Source organism: Cervus elaphus, chromosome 9 (genome assembly GCF_910594005.1).
Source record: "Cervus elaphus chromosome 9, mCerEla1.1, whole genome shotgun sequence".
NCBI classification, from domain to species: Eukaryota; Metazoa; Chordata; class Mammalia; order Artiodactyla; family Cervidae; genus Cervus; species Cervus elaphus.
This window is the reverse complement of record NC_057823.1, coordinates 12,426,886-12,428,867: the sequence shown is the minus strand read 5'-3', so window position 1 is coordinate 12,428,867 and position 1,982 is coordinate 12,426,886. Positions and strand designations below refer to the sequence as shown.

The window sequence follows — 1,982 nt, the reverse complement described above, 5'->3', positions numbered from 1 at the left end:
ATGGCAAGCTCTGTATTGAAATTACTGTTTGATGTAGATGCCAATTAGAGACATGCATCTGATGCTCCTCTTTCTCAGCAACTCCTGTAGAGAATGTGACACTGAGCTAAATAGAGAATAGTACCCTGAGGGGTGTGAAATCAGATGACCAGTTATGAAACATACATCTGTTCGTGTCTACATTTCCAGAAAGAGAAATTATGGTAGTGATGTTCCAAGGTATGATGAATTAAAAAGTAACAAATTGTACTTTCATATTTTATTCTCCTATGAAGTTATATAATTGGTTTGGTCACCGAGTTAGATTTTTCATAGAAGTAGCACAAACTATGATCATTCTTTTAATAAAATGAAAAAGAGTTTACTCAGTACAAAGCATTTCATTTCAAAAAACAATTATTCTTAAGAAATTGTGAATGCTCATGAGATAAATGGGAATTTACATATGTTTCACACAAGGTTTGAACCAATTTGAGAGAGCAGAAAAATAACAAAAGAAAAAACTTAGATGACGGAGAAGAGAAACGTTAATAAAGGATGTTTTTCAAATTGTACATAGAAGTGAAATCAAAGAAATGGAAATACCAGGAAATAAAATGAAGAAGCAGTTGCTATTACCATAATCTAAACAAAGAATCTCACTGTCTGACTCTGAGGCTTTAAGCCCTGCTATCATTCTTCAGCCCGAGGTAAATGGACCTTTTCTAAAAGTTTCCATCCCAAAGAATCTTTTTAGAGCCCTCTTTATGTCTTTGTTTCTCAGACTATAAATGAAGGGGTTCAGCATGGGTGTGACCATGGTGTACATCACCGATGCTATAGCACTTGTATGTGAGCGGTAGGTAGCAGTGAAGCTAAGATACACTCCTAAGGCCGAGCAATAAAATAAGGAGACAACCGAGAGGTGAGATGCACAGGTGGAGAATGCTTTATACTTCCCCTGAGCTGATGAGATTCCACAGATAGAGGACACTATCTTAGAGTAAGTGTAAAGGATACCAGCCAGGGGAACACCCCCTATAATTACAGATCCAAAATACACCGCCATGTTATTGAGAAAGGGGTCAGAACAGGCCAGTTGGATGAGCCATGTGATTTCACAGAAAAAGTGATGGATTTCCAAGTCTGAACAGAAAGACAATCGCAAAATCATTAAACTCTGTAACAAGGAATACATAGAACTCAACACCCAGGACACCAGCACCAGCACTCCACAGACCCAGGGGTTCATGATGACCGTGTACTGCAGCGGGTGGCAGATGGCCACATACCGGTCATAGGCCATCACAGTCAGGAGGAAGTTATCTAACCCTGCAAAGAGTAAGTAAAAATACACCTGCACAATGCAGCCTTCATAGGTGATGACTTTCCTCTGTGTCTGGGTGTTTTGGAGCATCTTTGGGATGGTGGTGGAGGTGAAGCAGATGTCTACAAAGGACAGGTTGGAGAGGAAGAAGTACATGGGGGTGTGGAGGTGGCATTCTGCGCTGACAGCCAGGATGATGAGCAGGTTTCCAAACACAGTGATCAGGTACATGGAGAGGAAAAGCCCAAAGATGAGGGGCTGCAATTCTGGTCCCTCTGAAAGTCCCAGAAGAAGAAATTCTGGGATTTGTGTATTGTTCCCTGGCTCCATGTGATGAAGCTGCCTATTGGGAAAAAAGAAAATAGCATGAAGAATTTTCACCCAAACAGACACAACTCACATCACTGAAATACTATAATTTCAATTTTGTTGGCATGAAATTGATATTAATATGTTGTATATAGATAAATTCTCCATGAAGTTATACCCCATTTCACCTCTGAATAAAACTTTTTGTCCCATTCTCTGTATATTTCCAAAGGGTTCATGTATTTACATTTTTAATGAGAAATTCTTTCATGCATTTGAGAAAAATATTGAGAACAAACATGTTTCAAGCCATACAGATAATAAATAGAGGTGCTTAAACAAATATCTCACAATCCAAGGATGATGA

At 39.0% G+C, this 1,982-nt stretch overlaps 1 protein-coding gene across 1 annotated transcript; it reads right to left on the bottom strand.

Moving 5' to 3' along the window:
* Positions 1-679: 679 nt before the first annotated feature.
* On the bottom strand, positions 680-1,660 carry LOC122700869 (olfactory receptor-like protein OLF4). Its single transcript, XM_043913901.1, has one exon. It carries the CDS (start codon positions 1,634-1,636, stop codon positions 680-682), a length of 957 nt encoding a protein of 318 aa, XP_043769836.1. The 5' UTR covers positions 1,637-1,660.
* Between the last annotated feature and the right edge of the window lie 322 nt (positions 1,661-1,982).

Coding starts and splice junctions, on each gene's coding strand:
- LOC122700869 (XM_043913901.1), bottom strand. CDS start 1,636: ATGGAGCCAGGGAACAATACACAAATCCCAGAATTTCTTCTTCTGGGA.